This window comes from Pongo pygmaeus, chromosome 17, assembly GCF_028885625.2.
Source record: "Pongo pygmaeus isolate AG05252 chromosome 17, NHGRI_mPonPyg2-v2.0_pri, whole genome shotgun sequence".
NCBI lineage: Eukaryota > Metazoa > Chordata > Mammalia > Primates > Hominidae > Pongo > Pongo pygmaeus.
Window position 1 is genome coordinate 28,163,364 of NC_072390.2, and position 15,746 is coordinate 28,179,109.

General features: G+C 42.9%; 1 protein-coding gene across 2 annotated transcripts in view; it reads left to right on the forward strand.

Annotated features, from left to right (window-relative positions):
* The window catches only part of LAMA1 (laminin subunit alpha 1), a 180,859-nt gene that overhangs the window by 84,074 nt on the left and 81,039 nt on the right, over positions 1–15,746 (forward strand). For both annotated transcript variants that reach the window (XM_054461177.2, XM_054461178.2), the window contains exons 14-19: positions 517–728; positions 2,100–2,211; positions 3,021–3,131; positions 12,745–12,872; positions 14,405–14,491; positions 15,495–15,706. In XM_054461177.2, the coding sequence (XP_054317152.2) occupies positions 517–728; positions 2,100–2,211; positions 3,021–3,131; positions 12,745–12,872; positions 14,405–14,491; positions 15,495–15,706 (862 nt within the window). The remainder of the gene's footprint in view (positions 1–516; positions 729–2,099; positions 2,212–3,020; positions 3,132–12,744; positions 12,873–14,404; positions 14,492–15,494; positions 15,707–15,746) is intronic.

Here is a 15,746-nt window from a genome sequence, read left to right on the forward strand (position 1 = left end):
GTAATGTCCCAGGGTCTGGGGCACGTTTGGGCAGAAACCGCTCCAGGTTCTTGTCTCTCATGTCCTTTCACCTGGAGCTATCTTCACCTCCATCTCCAGCCTGAACAATTGCAGACCGCACACGGTAAATCACTTTTGTTAACAGCAATTTGATGAAAAGCTGGAGCTATGTTTACATACTTTTTCTACTTCTGTACTTTAGTTAAAGATTAGAGGTGTCAGATGGGTTGCTTTGATAAAAGCTGTGGGCAACTGCATGACTTTCTTTCTTTTCCAAGATCCCAGCGAAGTACACAGCTGTTCAGTTTATTACCAGAACCCCTCTAAAAAGAATACAATGAAACACCTTTTCTCTGATAATTCTGGGCCAAGAGCTGTACTCACCATTACATGTTTGCCACAAGAAGCGAGGCACAAATGAAAAACCACGTTGCTGAATACAAAATTTTATTTTATTTTTTTATTTTATCTTTAAATTGAATGACAAATGTATTTTCTCTTGTTTTTAAATGTTAGGGAAACGGACTCACTTTAAGCACGCAGGCTGAGGGTCTGTCATTGCAGCCTTATGAAGAGTACACAAATGTGGTTAGACTTGTGCCTGAAAACTTCCGAGATTTTCACAGCAAAATGCAGATTGATCGTGACCAGCTGATGACTGTCCTTGCCAATGTGACACATCTTTTGATCAGAGCCAACTACAATTCTGCAAAAATGGCTCTTTACAGGTATGTATTGAAAATGGAGGAAAAACTTATGGTGAAGGTACTTCAATTTTATGTTTATTCATTCATATATATTTAAAGCTCAACGTATTTTACATTCATTATATTAAGGACACAGCTAAAGGAACTGGCTGTCTTAAAAATTATTAAGTTTGAAAACGTAAGAACAGTTGTCCACATCAAGTGTATCCAGTAGAAGACAGACTTGACATTAGGATGAGAAACTTTCAAAGAGGGTTTCTGGGAAATGCACGATGAGTTAGCGATTATCTGGACCATGTTGCACCTGGTTCTCACCATCCTAATGTTAATGGTCTTAGCTTTTACTCAGTCCATTTAAGTGAACGTATCCATCGTTGGTCATTTTGTTACTTTCAGGAGGACAATTTCTGGCAATGCCGTGCCAAGCATAAAAGTTGTATGCAGCTAGGCTGGGCATGGTGGCTCATGCCTGTAATCCCAGCACTTTGGGAGGCCGAGGCAGGTGGATCGCATGAGGTCAGGAGTTTGAGACCAGCCTGGCCAACATGGTGAAACCCCATCTCTACTAAAAATACAAAAAATTAGCCAGGCGTGGTGGCGCATGCCTGTAGTCCCAGCTATTCAGGAGGCTGAGGCATGAGAATCATTTGAACCCAGGAGGTGCACGTTGCAGTGAGCTGAGGTTAAGGCACTGCACTCCAGCTGGGGCAGCACAACGAGACTTTGTCTCAAAAAAAAAAAAAAGTTGTATGCATCTAACACAAACATAGCATGACACATTTAAGGGTAATCTTTCTATTTGTGATAATTGAATGGATTAATTTTTCTGAGGTGCTTCAACTCCAAATGGGCAACACCAGACCTTTCCCACAGTCATCTATGGGTAGCAGCACGACTTTGTACCAAACATTGAAGGCATTTCCAGGGAATAATGATGGCTCCCAGAGAATATATTGTTGTGAAAGACCTTTAGTTATTTACAAAAATCACATCACCCTTTTATTGGATTTAAATCCTTTTTTTTTTTTTTTTGAGACAGAGTCTCCCTTTATCACCCAGGCTGGAGTGCAGTGGCGCGATCTCAGCTCACTGCAAGCTCTGCCTCCCAGGTTCAAGCGATTCTCCTGCCTCAGCCTCCCGGGTAGCTGGGACTACAGGCACATGCCACCATGCCCGGCTAATTTTGTATTTTTAATAATTTCACCATATTAACCAGGATGGTCTCCATCTCCTGACCTCGTGATCTGCCCACCTTGGCCTCCCAAAGTGCTGGGATTACAGGTGTGAGCCACCGCGCCCGGCTGGATTTAAATCTTTTAGGAGCCCATCTTCATTGAAATGTGAGATGTATTTGCGAGCGTGTGAGTCACATAACAATCTGTCTGTTTGTAGGTTGGAGTCCGTCTCTCTGGACATAGCCAGCCCTAATGCCATTGACCTGGTGGTGGCCGCTGATGTGGAGCACTGTGAATGTCCACAAGGCTACACAGGGACCTCCTGTGAGGTGACGCTTCTCTCTTCCTGTCTTTTTCCTTTCGTTTCTTCCTAAGGGGAAAACAGTGCACTGAAGGGGATGTCATGGCAAACATTTGATTTTTAGCTTTAGCAGCCCAATGTTTGGCTCAGTCTTTTTTGGGCAATAGAAATATTAGAAGTCACATTGTTTAAAAAAATCAGATTCCTCCACCAGGAATGGGCTGGAGCACCGGACAATATTCTGACTTAGTGCTGCCTTCCTGCCTTAGTCAACAAGAAACTTGCGATACCCATGCCATTGACTGTGTTTCTAAGGAGGATGGAACTTGATCATATCTGAACATTTACATATCACCAGCATGTGACCTGGGTAGCTTTAGACAAGCCAGCCCTATTTTGAGACCTTTTATGGCCCCTGGCTATTTTACTTTGGTGGGCCCCACCTTCCATGTAAAATATATGAAAATGCACTTGGAATCCTCAATGAAAGTAATCTGTTGCTAAAAATATTTTGAAATCACTTGGACAAACGTATTGATATGAATACCATAACAAGAATAGGCCGTAAGACTTATTGCACAACCATTATGTTTTTGTGTGTGTGTTTCTACCTTTAAAAAGAAATAAGGAACTGGATTATAGTGATGGTTGCACAGCTCGGTAAGGTTTTTACTAAAAGTCATTGAATTGTACACTTAAAATGGGTGAATTGTGTAGCATGTAAATGATGCCTCAGCTAGGATGTTTAAGAAAAAAGACATTTCTGTACTCATGGGCAACTGAGCAGTTTCTTTTTGTAACGTAGTGGAAGGAGGGTGACTTTCCCTTCTCTTGCAGTTGTGCCTCTCTGGCTATTACCGCGTGGATGGAATACTCTTTGGAGGAATTTGTCAAGCCTGCGAATGCCACGGCCATGCAGCTGAGTGTGACGTTCACGGCGTTTGCATTGTGAGTCTCTCACTGTAGCTCAGGTGCCCTCTCCTCCTCAATTCAGAGCCATTTGCTGTGTACAAGTGATTTTTTTAAAGTGTTTCCTCCACGGAATAACCCTGACCTCATAGACCCCAAAGAAAATTTACAGATTTAAGCTCATGTCATGAAATGTTTCCCCCCTGTTTTTTGTTTTTTTTTTTTTGAAAAAAGTTACTTTGGTAATAGTGGAAAAGGGATATACAATTTCATTATAGTTCTTTTTATTAGAATAATATGAAGTAATTGTTTTTATTTGCTGAGACTATAAAGCAATAGAAAGGTAGAAAATGTTGTCTGCTTATTAAATACAAAGGATAGGCTCTTTAGATGACAGTGCTAACATTTATTTATTTATTTATTTATTTATTTATTTATTTATTTGAGACAGGGTCTTACCTTGTCACCCAGGCTGGAGTGCGGTGGCACCAACACTGCTTACTGTAGCCCTGGACCTTCTGGGCTCAAATGGTCCTCCCACCTCAACCCTCCAAGTAGCTGAGGCCACAGACAATGCTAGTATTTTTTTTTAATCATGATATTACATAATATATCCTAAGAAGAAGAATAAAGTATAACCACACTCACTTATGTACCATGCTTTATAGTTAGTTGGGATAAATTAATCAAACAGGTACTTCTTTCATGCAATATGAGTTGAAACAGGGCTTAAGAAATAGGTAGTTAATCTTGAGAATGAACTTTGGGGCAGGTGTGGGGCAAGACTTGTTTCTTAACTTCAATCAGGAATTCTTCTAGGCCCTATGCCCTGAAGCCAGGCCACACTCTGGGGTCTCATGGGTTTGATCCTCAGATGTGGAGTGACTGCATATGCTGATCAGCTGTACCCTGGTCGCGTGGCAGGGAAATGTTCATGTTTTTTCCAAAAGAGATTGACTGAGTCACAGAGTCGGGGAAAATTAATTACCAGACCCAGGGAGAAGATCTCAGAATGATGTCCAGGATGGCTGACTGTCTCTAGAATTAGAACTTAATTTTTCTTTATTCTGTAAGTAAAGCTTTCGTTTTGCCCTTTGTTCTGTAAGTAAAGCTTCTGTAGGAATTGCATGAAGGGGTGGTTTACAGTCAGACTCAGTCCCTCCAGGATTGCTTTCCTCAGGTGCAAAGCTTCCAACCGCTTGATGAGGTGGTTGCTTTTTTTCACGTCCTTTCCTTTGCCATTTGGGTTTGCAAGGCCTCCTGCCAGCATTTGGGGTGGGGTGGGGTGGGGGATACAGCAGGCTGTGGTTCTGCCACTTATGTCTTTTGTAGCTAGGCTGAAAGAGTAGATTTCTCATGCTTCCATTAATATATGTTTACAAATATATATTCATATTAAAGTGATAATGCTAAATAGCAACTGGCCTTAAAGCTTTAATTTTAATAAATAATAATTTTATACCTTTAAACATGTTTTGGAAATAATTTTAGACTTAACAGAAGAGCTATAAAAGAGTTACAGAAGTACAGAGAGTTCTGAAGTAACCTTCCCCCAGCATCCCCTAGTGCTACCATCTTGCATAACCAGAGTGGAGTTATCAGAATGAAGAAGTAGCACGATGAGATGAACTACACTGCGCACCACATTCTGATTTCGTCAGTTTTTCACTCATGCTCCTTTTTTTTGTAGGATCAAACCCGGGACCCCACACCATTCAGTGACTTTGCCTTTTTAGTCTCCTCTCGTCTAGGAAAGTTCCTCAGACTTCCTTGTCCTTCATGACTAGGACACTTTTGAAGAGCCCTGGGCATTCTGTGGAATGTCCCCCAGCCGGGGCTTGTCTGATGCTTTCCTGTGACTAGGTTGAGGTTACACATTTTTGACCAGAAGACGTGGAGGTGCTGTGCCCTCTCATTGCGAGCAGATATGATATCATTGTGTCTTCTTCCTGGGGATGTTAATCTGGGTCACTTGAATTAGGTGATGTCTGCTAGGTTTTTCCACTCTAAAGTTACTATTTTTCCCTTCTTAAACAATTAATGTTTGAGAGGGCAAAAATAATAAAAATTTAAATTAGAATTTAAGGAAATACAAAAAACGTGGTAGCATCATATATCTGTTAAATCTAACCTTGCTGTTTTGTTTTTTTTTTTTCTAATCTATTGTAAAAAGAAACCTTGAATTCTTCCTTTTGTGTAGTTGTTCATAGCCCTGGGCCTTGCATATAACTATCTAGCTTCCAGGAGTTAATTCTTTATCTACAGTTCATTAGAGACGAGGTTCCAGTTGCTCTTAGAGCCCCTGTTTTTCTCTCTGAGCTCTCTTAGCTCTTTATTCAAAGGAGAAGCCTATTTATTTTCCTTGCAGCTTGGCATGATTTAGAAAAGAGAATGGCATCACAGTAAATTGTGCATGTCTTGGGCCCTCATGTCTTTCTTTTTTCAATCAAGAGATGTTTTTCCTCCCCAAGGAGAGGAACAGTCTCATTCCTTCACGTACCAGATCCACCAACAGGGACAGTCAGATAAAGGGCTGGTGGCACACGCCTGAAAAAACACTGAAACAGACCCTCAGTGGATTTTTCAACAGAACTGCATACTAGTTTCCCCGAAAAGAAAGAAAGCACAATGACTCCTTGATCAAAGAAAACATACCATAAACATGTTCCAAATGAGCATTATCAAATATTTTAAAAATGAAATTGCAGTTACTCTGCAGAATACTTTTAGCTCAACCATGTAACCTTTTACTAAGACCAGTTGCATCTTGAATTAATTTGGATTCATTATCAAACCCAAGGTCCTATGAAGGATGGGTGTAGGGAAAAGAAAGAGAGATCAGACTGTCACTGTGTCTATGTGGAAAGGAAAGACATAAGAGACTCTATTTTGAAAAAGACTTGTACTTTAAACAATTGCTTTGCTGAGATGTTGTTAATTTGTAGCTTTGCCTCAGCCACTTTGCCTTAGCAACTTTGACCTAGCAACTTTGACTTAACTTGGAGCTCACAAAAACATGTGTTGTATAAAATCAAAGATTAAGGGACCTACGGCTGTGCAGGACGTGCCTTGTTAACAAAATATTTACAAGCAGTATACTTGGAAAAGGTCATTGCCATTCTTTAGTCTCAATAAACCAGGGGCACAATGCACTGTAGAAAGCCGCAAGGACCTCTGCCTTTGAAAGCAAGGTATTGTCTAAGGTTTCTCCCCATGTGATAGTCTGAAATATGGCCTCGTAGGATGAGAAAGACCTGACTGTCCCCCAGCCCGACACCCGTAAAGGGTCTGTGCTGAGGTGGATTAGTAAAAGAGGAAAGCCTCTTGCAGTTGAGATGGAGGAAGACCACTGTCTCCTGCTTGCCCCTAGGAACTGAATGTCTCGATGTAAAACCTGATTGTACATGTGTTCAACTCTGAGATAGAAGAAAAGCTGCCTTGTAGCAGGAGGCGAGACATGTTTGCAGTAATACTGCCTTGTTATTCTTTACTTCACTGAGATGTTTAGGTGGAGAGAAACATAAATCTGGCCTACGTGCACGTCCAGGCATAGTACTTTCCCTTGAACTTAATCATGATATAGATTCTTTTGCTCACATGTATTTTGTTGACCTTCTCCTTATTATCACCTTGCTCTCTTACTACATTCCTTTTTGCTGAAATAATGAAAATAATAATCAATAAAAACTGAAGGAACTCAGAGGCCAGTGCCGGTGCAGGTCCTTGGTGTGCTGAATGCCGGTCCCGTGGACCCACTGTTGTTTCTTTATACTTTGTCTCTGTGTCTTATTTCTTTTCTCCGTCTCTCATCCCACCCGACTAGAAATACCCACAGGTGTGGAGAGGCAGGCCACCCCTTCATCTGCCGCCCGACGTTAGTAGAAGTACCTACTGTCAGTGACACCAGTGAATTTACTTATCATATGATAAGTAGAATGTCATTCAGGTCACAAATGAATAATTTACAGAATTCTTCCTATCAAAGATCATTAAAATTTAAGCCTAAAAAGAAATTATGCCCCAAAGAAATTCCAAAAAAATCAAAAGACCCTGAAGTCCTAGTTTAAGAAAAATGTGTGGCTGATACTGCAGTGGTACTACAAAACAATAAATTTAGAACTATTATAGACTAGGCCCCTCGAGGCCAGTTATATTATGATTGTATAGGCCAGACCCACTCATGTTCACAGGCTCCATCTGTCTGGCCCACTAATCCGGCCTATAATAGTAATTTAACTAAAAAACTAGACCAAGTTTATAGAAGGCTAGAATCACCCTATCCATAGAAATGAAGTGAACAAAAGATTTTGTCACCCCGACCAAAGTTAGTTAGTCCCGTTGTTAGTCCTGAACACCCAGAATTATAGAAGCTTACTGTGGTCTCATACCACATTAGAATTTAGTCTAGAAATCAAGTTATAAGAACAAGAAATCATAAGCCATATTATACTATTAACCTAAATTCCAATCTGACAATTCCTTTGCAAAGTTGTGTAAAACCCCCTTATATGCTAGTTGTAAGAAACATAGTTATTAAACCAAATTCCCAAACTATAACCTGTAAAAATTGTAGATTGTTTACTTGCATTGATTCAACTTTTAATTGGCAGCATCGTATTCTGTTAGTAAAGGCAAAAGAAGGTGTGTAGATCCCTGTGTCCATGGACCGACCGTAAGAAGCTTCTCCATCCGTACATATCTTAACAGAAGTATTAAAAAGAGTTCTAACCAGATCTAAAAGATTCATTTTTACTTTAATTGCAGTGATTATAAGTCTTATTGCAGTCACAGCTACTGCTGCGGCTGCTGGAATTGCTTTACACTCCTCTGTTCAAACTGCAGAATATGTGAATAATTGGCAAAAGAATTCCTCAAAATTGTGGAATTCTTAGACTCAAATAGATCAAAAATTAGCAAATCAAATTAATGATCTTAGACAAACTGTATTTAGATAAGAGATAGGCTCATAAGCTTAGAATATCTTTTTCAGCTACAGTGTGACTAGAATACATCAGATTTTTGTATTACACCTCAAGTCTGTAATGAATCTGAACATCACTAGGACATAGTTAGACGCCATCTACAAAGAAAAGAAGATAATCTTACCTTAGATATTTCTAAATTAAAAGAACAAATTTTTGAAACATCAAAAGCCCAGTTAAATCTGGTGCCAGAAACTGAGGCAATAGTAAAAGCTGTTAATAGCCTCACAAATCTTAACCCTGTCACTTAAATTAAAACTATTAGAAATTCCACTATTGCAAATTTTATATTAATCCTTGTATGTCTGTCCTTTCTATTGTTAGTCTACAGGTGTATCCAGCAGCTCCAAAGAAACAGCGACCAGCAAGAACAGGCCATGATGACGATGGCAGTTTTGTCAAAAAGAAAAAGGAGAAATGTAGGGAAAAGAAAGAGATCAGACTGTCACTGTGTCTATGTAGAAAGGAAAGACATAAGAGACTCCATTTTGAAAAAGACCTGTACTTTATACAGTTGCTTTGCTGAGATGTTGTTAATTTGTAGCTTTGCGCCAGCCACTTTGCCCCAGCAACTTTGACCCAACTTGGAGCTCACAAAAACATGTGTTGTATAAAATCAAGGTTTAAGAGACCTACGGCTGTGCAGGACGTGCCTTGTTAACAAAATATTTACAAGCAGTATACTTGGAAAAGGTCATTGCCATTCTCTAGTCTCAATAAACCAGGGGCACAATGCACTGTAGAAAGCCGCAAGGACCTCTGCCTTTGAAAGCAAGGTATTGTCTAAGGTTTCTCCCCATGTGATAGTCTGAAATATGGCCTCGTAGGATGAGAAAGACCTGACTGTCCCCCAGCCCGACACCCGTAAAGGGTCTGTGCTGAGGTGGATTAGTAAAAGAGGAAAGCCTCTTGCAGTTGAGATGGAGGAAGGCCACTGTCTCCTGCTTGCCCCTAGGAACTGAATGTCTCGATGTAAAACCCGATTGTACATGTGTTCAACTCTGAGATAGAAGAAAAGCTGCCTTGTAGCAGGAGGCGAGACATGTTTGCAGTAATACTGCCTTGTTATTCTTTACTCCACTGAGATGTTTAGGTGGAGAGAAACATAAATCTGGCCTACGTGCACGTCCAGGCATAGTACTTTCTCTTGAACTTAATCATGATATAGACTCTTTTGCTCACATGTATTTTGTTGACCTTCTCCTTATTATCACCCTGCTCTCTTACTACATTCCTTTTTGCTGAAATAATGAAAATAATAATCAATAAAAACTGAAGGAACTCAGAGGCCAGTGCCGGTGCAGGTCCTTGGTGTGCTGAGTGCTGGTCCCGTGGACCCACTGTTGTTTCTTTATACTTTGTCTCTGTGTCTTATTTCTTTTCTCCGTCTCTCATCCCACCCGACTAGAAATACCCACAGGTGTGGAGAGGCAGGCCACCCCTTCAATGGGAAGGCAAAAAGGGTCTAAGACTCTGTTGTCTGAGGACCAGCAGTGTGGGCATCATCTGGGAGCTTGCTAGAAGTGCAGAAACTCAGGCCCCACCTCAGATCCCCTGAACCAGAGTCTACAGGTAACCCAGGTGCACTTATTAATAGATTCATATTCCAGTTTAGATGCTCTGGTCTAGGATAACCCTAAGTAAAACTGGTGAAACCCTGGAGTAAAATGGATGTAATACAAATGCTTGCAATTCCAGATTAAATGTAGTATATGGGAAAACTTTCATCAACCTGAGGAATGATGGAAATGTATATGGTTTAGAAACTGAAAATACTAAATTGCTAGATGAAAAATGACCAATAAAAGTATGTAAAATGAGTGGCTGTAGGAGAAGGGGACACGGGGAAATGGGAGCTGAGGTGCACACCAAGAGGAGCAGCCACACACATGTGCAGAACAAGCCCCGCTCCCTTCAAGTCTGTAGCTGCCCGGGGGTCAGTGCTGCCTGGTCCTGGCCCCAGTGCCGACCTCCGCACCCCTCCCCTTTGCTCCTGCACACCTCCTAACCACCGACCGCACTTTCTTTTAGAATGTTTTAAATGAGGGGGGGAAAGTTTTTCATATTTTTTCATGTATGTACTGTTACCAGTGCTCTTCATTCGCTGGTATAAATCTATGATTTCATCTAGTGGGTACCACCTTTCTACAGCCTGGATTGTTAGCCTTTCTGTAGTGCAGATCTGCTGGTTGACAGATTCTCTTAACTCTCTTTTGTCTGAAAAAGGCTTGCCTTCAGTTTTGAAATTGATTTTTACAGATTTCTCTTTCAGTACTTTAAAATTGTTCTGTTGCCTTGTGGCTTACATGACTTCAAGTGAGAAGTTGGTGGTCATCTGCTTATTTCTGTGTGTTATTCTGCCTTTTTTCTCTGCCTGCTGTTAGGAGGGTCTCTGTGTCCCTGGGTTTGAACACTTTGACTGTGCCTTGGTGTGTATTTCTTTATGCTGGGGGTTCATTGAGCTTCTAGAATTTGTGAGTTTGTAGCTATCAAGTTATGAAAAGTCTTGACCAAATAGCTTTTCAGCTTCCCGCTCCAATCTAATTGCATGTAACATTGATCCACAGATGATAGAGGCTGGGATCTTTTGTATTTTCCTAAAGTTTGCATTTCTATTGTTGCCTTCAAATTCACTCATCTTTTCTCCTACAATATTGAAGCTGATGTGATGCCCACCTGTTCAGTACTTCATTTTGGATATGGTAGCTTCTAGTTCTAGAAGTTCCACTTGGTCCTACTTTATATCTTGCATTTCTCTTTTCACAGTGTTTATGTTTCCTTCAAGTCTTTGAGCATGCTTATAATAGCTTTTTTGTTTTTGTTTTGAGATGCAGTCTCTCTCTGTTGCCCAGGCTGGAGTGCAGTCATGTGATCTTGGCTCACTGCAACCTCTGCCTCCCAGGTTCAAGCAATTCTCCCACCTCAGCCTCCTAAGTAGCTGAGATTACAGGTGCACACCACCACGCCTGGCTAATTTTTGTATTTTTAGTAAAGATGGAGTTTCTCCCTGTTGGCCAGGCTGGTCTCAAACTCCTGACCTCAGGTGATCCACCCACCTCGGCCTCCCAAAGTGCTGGGATTACAGGCGTGAACCACCGCGCCTGGCCTATAACAGTGTTTTAAAAGCCTGCCAATTCCATCATCTCTGTGATTTGTGGGCATGTTTCTAATGACTGGGGCTTGTTTGTTTTTCCTGATTGTGGATCGCTTTTTTGTTGTTGTTGTTGTTGTTGCTCATGTCTAGTTATTTTCATTCCCCACAAAAAAAAAAAAAAAACACCCACCTCTTTATTTGGAAATAATTAGGAATTTACCCAAGATTTGTAAGAATAAGAATGGTAAGTAGAACACCTGCCATTTATCTAGACTCCCGTGTTGTTGCCATTTTCCCCATTTGCCTTATTAATATCATTATCTGTCTACCTATCTAATTTAATATGTTTTTCTAAACTCCTTGAGAATAGGTTGCATAGACAATTGCCATTTTGGTGTGTATATTGCAAGAATAAGGCTCGTTTCTTGTATAACCATAGTACACTTATCAACTTAAGTAAATGTAACGCTGATACTCTACTTTTTCTAACCTATCACCTGTTTCTCAGTTTTGTCAGTTGACCCAATTATGTCCTGTATAGCATCCTTCCCTCCAGCACAGGCCCCCATCTAGGATCAGATGTTGAATTTTATCATCGTGTCTCCTTAGGCTTTTAATAGGAAATGTTTCTACTGCCTTTCTTTGTATTTTATGCTATTGGCATTTTGAATAATATAATCTTTTTTTTTGTTTTTTTGAGACGGAGTCTTGCTCTGTCGCCCAGGCAGTGGTGCCATCTCGGCTGATTGCAAGCTCCATCTCCCAGGTTCACGCCATTCTCCTGCCTCAGCCTCCCGAGTAGCTGGGACTACAGGCACCCGCCACCACGCCCAGCTAATTTTTTGTATCTTTAGTAGAGACAGCGTTTCACCGTGTTAGCCAGGGTGGTGTTGATCTCCTGACCTCGCGATCCACCCGCCTCGGCCTCCCAGAGTGCTGGGATTACAGGCATGAGCCACCGCACCTGGCCGAGTATAATCATTTTTTTAAAAAGAGAATGTCCTTGGTTCTGGGCCCTTCTTTTGTTTCTCATGGATTATTCAGGCCGGAATACTTTGTCAAGGATGAGTCTCTCAGAGCACTGCCAATGGGAGTCCCAGTGTCTGTCTGGCCCTCACTGGTGATGTTAATTCTGATTACACAGGCAAGGTATTGGTCAATTTTTCCACTATATGTGAACAATTCTTTCCTTTTGCAACTAAAAAACAGTTGGAGGAGGACACTGTGAGACCATGTGCATATCCCACTCTTCATCAGAATTCCCCTTAGAGGTAGCAGTCGGAAGGTTCTGGCCGAAGCAGCACTTGCTGTCATGTTTGCAAAAGCTTGATCCTCCACCTCCTGCCCTTGTCTGTGCTCATCAGTCAGAGGGAAAGCTCTCAGGTTCCTCATTTATACAAATTACACCTGCTGATATTAATCTGAAAACAGGAGGCCTTCCTCATATAGCTCAGAGTTTGGTGACTGGTTTTAGCATTTTGTCTTTTTTTTTCCACTTGGACTTCAAGTTGCTTATAGATAAATCTGAAAATCCTTTAAGACAACCTGAGCTGATTCTTCTGGTGCATGTTCCTAGGCATGTGCGCACAACACCACCGGCGACCACTGTGAGCAGTGCTTGCCCGGCTTCTACGGGGAGCCTTCCCGAGGGACACCTGGGGACTGCCAGCCCTGCGCCTGCCCTCTCACCATAGCCTCCAACAAGTAAGCCTCAGACCTCATCAGCGGTTCCTGCCAGCATGGCCAGGATTCCCACCCAGATGCGTACTAATGACTTCAGAGCAAGACTTTGTGTGTAATAAGTGTGTGAATTTTGCCCAGTGACAACTGATTTGGATTAAAGACAGAAGGGTGGCTTATTTTCTTGTAAACCAAAGTTCGGCATATTAAAGCAGGCAAGAAGAGGTGTGTGCCAGCAAGGACCTATGCACGCCATTTTCCCTCTTGGTTCCTCTTGGTCATCAGTTGTTTCACAAGTATATATTGTCTACTTACCAGTGGGCTAGGAGGTAGAGGGATACAGAAAGGAGTAAAACACTGTCCCTCGACTTAGGGAGTTTTTGATCTAATGACCAAAATATGTATGTATGAGGCTAAACAAGAATAGACTAAATCCATTCATTGATTCAACAGATATTTATGGAGTACCTACTGTGTCCTGAGTTTTATAGCAGGTGTTCTGAATAGCAAACTGTTCTCACCTGGCCATGGGCCCTAGGGGACTCAGTGTGGTCGTGACTGTAGTGAGGCCTGTCCACCAGATGGTGGGGTGGAGGGAGAGCAGTGTCCAGCCTACCTAGGTGGGTTCAGGAAGCTCTTATCTCAGATTTGCAGGAGAAGGAGTTCCACAGGCAGCATAGACGGGCGTTCTAGGCAGATGGAGCTGGGCGTGCCATGGCATGGCAGCAGGAACAGGCATCGCCCATTTGAGGAATTGCAGCAGGCCATGGAACAGAAGGCATGGAGGGAGGTGGAAGCAGATGTACCACGCAAGGCCTTATAGCCACGCTGGGGCAAGTGCATCCCACAGGCCAGCAGCTTAAAAGCCTCTGTCTCTCGCTGACTTTTAGAACTCTTCCTCCACCCAGTCTCAAAAGAATTCCCCCAGGGGTTTTTATTTGAAATTCCAGTATATAAAAAGGATGCAGTCAGGGTTACTCATGATGAAATTGGGGGTGGGTACTGTCATCCACCCAGCACAGGCTCCTCAAGGTTTAGGAATAGGGTTGGAAGGGGCATCAGTTAGCAGGGGGTCCCCGGAGAGGTGCGAGAGCCTCCTGACCACTTTGTGTTTGAGCGAGCTCACTTTTGCCGCGATATGGACAGGGCTCTAAGGTGGGAAGTCAGTGCCAGGGAACTCGAGGTGGGGAACCCAGCATCCTAGGAGCACCTGAGCAGGCCTCCTAGAGGAAGCGTCAGCTGAGTTGGGCACTGAGGCTGAGCTGGGTTAACCCAGGCAGACAGCGGGAGAAGCAGGCACGCTGTGGGCTGGGAATGAGAGGAGTAGGGAGCAGGGAGTGAGGAGTGAGTGTCAGTGCCTGGATCATGGGACCAGGAGTCGGTGAGGGGTTGAGGCTCACAGGGTGGGCTGGGTGACCAGAGGCCCTGGATTCTGAGCTAAGGAGGTATCAGTGAAAGTCTGTAAGCACAGGAGTAGTAGAAATTAAGCATTTTAAATATTTAGAAATTCGGCTTCATCCATTGGAAAATTTTGTTCATTTCTAATGTTTTGACAGTTTCAGCCCCACCTGCCACCTCAGTGATGGAGATGAAGTGGTCTGTGACCGGTGTGCCCCGGGCTACTCAGGAGCTTGGTGTGAGAGGTACTCTGCATCCACTGGCTTCAACACATTTTCAAAATTAAATATAAATTCTATGTGTTTATTTTTAAATGCATAGTTAAGTGTGGTTTTGGAGTTTTGATGCATAATTGTTATTTCATAGAATCATTGAGAAAAATCGATATTTCATGTTTTAAAATTAATGTTAAACCTTACTGGGAATTTTTAAAGAATGGTACTCTTTTCCTGGCTAATCTGAGTTCTCATCAAGAACAATAGGCCGGGTGTGGTGGCCCACACATGTAATGCCAGGACTTTGGGAGGCCGAGGCAGGTTGATCACCTGAGGTTAGGAGTCCGAGACCAGCCTGACCAACATGGTAAAACCCCGTCTCTACAAAAACAAAACAAAACAAAAGGCTGGGCATGATGGCGGGTGCCTGTAATCCTAGCTACTTGGGAGGCTGAGGCAGGAGAATCACTTGAACTTGGGAGGTGGAGGTTGCAATGAGTGGAGATTGCGCCATTGCCCTCCAGCTTAGGAGACAGAGTGAGACTCTATCTCAAAAAACAAAACAAAACAAAAACAATAGGAAGCAGCAAGGAGTCGGTATCTGTGGTTCACACATTTGAATATCCCATTGCTCCGGGCTGTTCTGGGGATGACAGGTGGTTTGGTTTAGTAGCTGTCTTCTGGCTCCTGAAAGCCAGTGCTGTCTTTCCCATGTGTGCGTCTCAGTGCCCAGCTCTGGCTGAGCCTGTAGGAGGCTGTGTGGCATCCGGAGTGGTCAGCGGTGGGTCAGAGTTGGCCCTGGACACGGGTGCACGTCCCCTGGATTTGTGCCTCATTTTGGACGCTCTCCCTCTTCATCACGACAGGTGAAGGAGATCTGGGAATGCCCGAGTGTGGAGTTGTATCCCTTTCACAGTAAATCTCAGGGAACAGAGTCCGTCTGATTTATTAGCCATTCAGGGAGTCCCTGGATAGTGCGGTAAGGCCTTAAGTAATTGCATTTGTCTGATGCTGCTTTCAATCTTTGATACAGATGTGCAGATGGTTACTATGGAAACCCAACCGTGCCTGGCGAATCTTGTGTTCCCTGTGACTGCAGCGGCAATGTGGACCCCTCGGAGGCTGGTCGCTGTGACTCAGTCACCGGGGAGTGCCTGAAGTGCCTGGGGAACACAGACGGCGCCCACTGTGAAAGGTGTGCTGACGGGTTCTACGGGGATGCTGTGACAGCCAAGAACTGCCACGGTGAGTACGCGAGTGTGAAGTCAGGTCAGCTGTTTATTGC